The sequence below is a fragment of the Etheostoma spectabile genome, chromosome 2, assembly GCF_008692095.1.
Source record: "Etheostoma spectabile isolate EspeVRDwgs_2016 chromosome 2, UIUC_Espe_1.0, whole genome shotgun sequence".
Classification (NCBI taxonomy): Eukaryota; Metazoa; Chordata; class Actinopteri; order Perciformes; family Percidae; genus Etheostoma; species Etheostoma spectabile.
The window spans coordinates 4,138,712-4,140,083 of NC_045734.1; the positions used below are offsets into that span (position 1 = coordinate 4,138,712).

Sequence of the window (1,372 nt, forward strand, 5' to 3'; positions counted from 1 at the left end):
TATATATATATATATATATATATATATATATATATATAGGCCGCTCTCCAGCGTTGAGCTGTGCGTCTGTCGAGGCTGAATGGCAACCTGCTGTGACTTCCAGCTGCCCCGACCTGTCGGAGCTAACCATGCACAGTAAACAATAACCCCCTCCTTGTGCCCAATATCTCAGAAATATGACTCTGTGTTCCATGCTGGGCCCGCCCCCCACTCCCTTTTACTGTAACTCAGCTAAAATGCCACTTATCAGAGTGCTCAGTGGTTGTAATCTTCTGAAGCTCTCGTTTTTCATTAGAATGTTTTATCCGTCAGTTGTCTCTCTCGTAGGTCATAAAATCGGTACTGTAGAGGCCAAACGTTTTTATTGCTTTGTCTAGTCTGTAAGCACCTCTTGTTTTCTTTCCAACTCTCATCAGCAGCTTTGCCTTGTCTTTTGTTTTTTTTTCGCACAGGTTTTGTATGCAGAAGAGTGCCAAGTTGGTGCCAGGGGTGACGTTAGACCTCATCGAGAAGTAAGTGGCACTCCGCCTCCATCCTAAATAAATGGAGGGACAAAAAAAAATTCTCTGTTGCAATTCTTTCCCTCTTCTGTCTCAGGAGGGTGCAGTCTAGAGAGATCATTATGCTGTTTCCTTATGTCTGTCAATCTATCTTCCTGTCTGTCTTTTTTTTGTTGTTGCTCTCCTCTCCTTATTGTCAGCCCTCTCTCTGTTGTTTTCCATCCTGAAGGTATGATTTTCTGCCTTTGTTTCCCCCGCTTACCGCCAATGCGGCAGTAATTTGGCAGATTTAAAGCTCCACATTTCTTCAGTTAACCTCCGGGTGCCAAGCGGCTGGGCGCAGAACAACTCTCGCTCTTAGGCACACACTCTGAGTGATATTAGCGCTCAATATGGATGTCGGATCCTAAGTTTCAGTCGTTTCACCGAACCATCTGAGGTGGCTTTTCCTTTTCCCCCCCCACCCTTTAGTGCGGGGGGAGAATACAGTGACACCCATAAAATAAGTCGGTAGAGGAGGTTTTAGAAGTGGCAAGCAACTTAAATAGCAGACTGTCATATCCCAACAGAACAATAAACCATCTTTTCTGAAAGTACCTTGAGGGGCTGAACTTGAAGAGTGTCTCCGCAGTTCTCTAATGACGTCTGCTGAAAGGTGAATAACCGGTTCTCTTCACATCATCAAACTGTGATTTCAGTTTGCCACAGAGTGCATCTACACACACACTCACACACACACACAAACACACAAGAACACACATTGCACACACAATGCACACACAACACCTGCACATCTGTACCTTCCACTAGACTTTAATTAGATTTTGGCTGAGGCTTTGTGTCGAGACAGTGTGTGCCTCTCCGCTCCCCCC

General features: G+C 45.2%; 1 protein-coding gene across 5 annotated transcripts in view; it reads left to right on the forward strand.

The window, feature by feature from the left end:
• rptor (regulatory associated protein of MTOR, complex 1) overlaps window positions 1–1,372 on the forward strand; it is a 212,559-nt gene that overhangs the window by 107,831 nt on the left and 103,356 nt on the right. For all 5 annotated transcript variants that reach the window (XM_032536773.1, XM_032536784.1, XM_032536782.1 and 2 more), the window contains exon 8: window positions 453–512. In XM_032536773.1, the coding sequence (XP_032392664.1) occupies window positions 453–512 (60 nt within the window). The remainder of the gene's footprint in view (window positions 1–452; window positions 513–1,372) is intronic.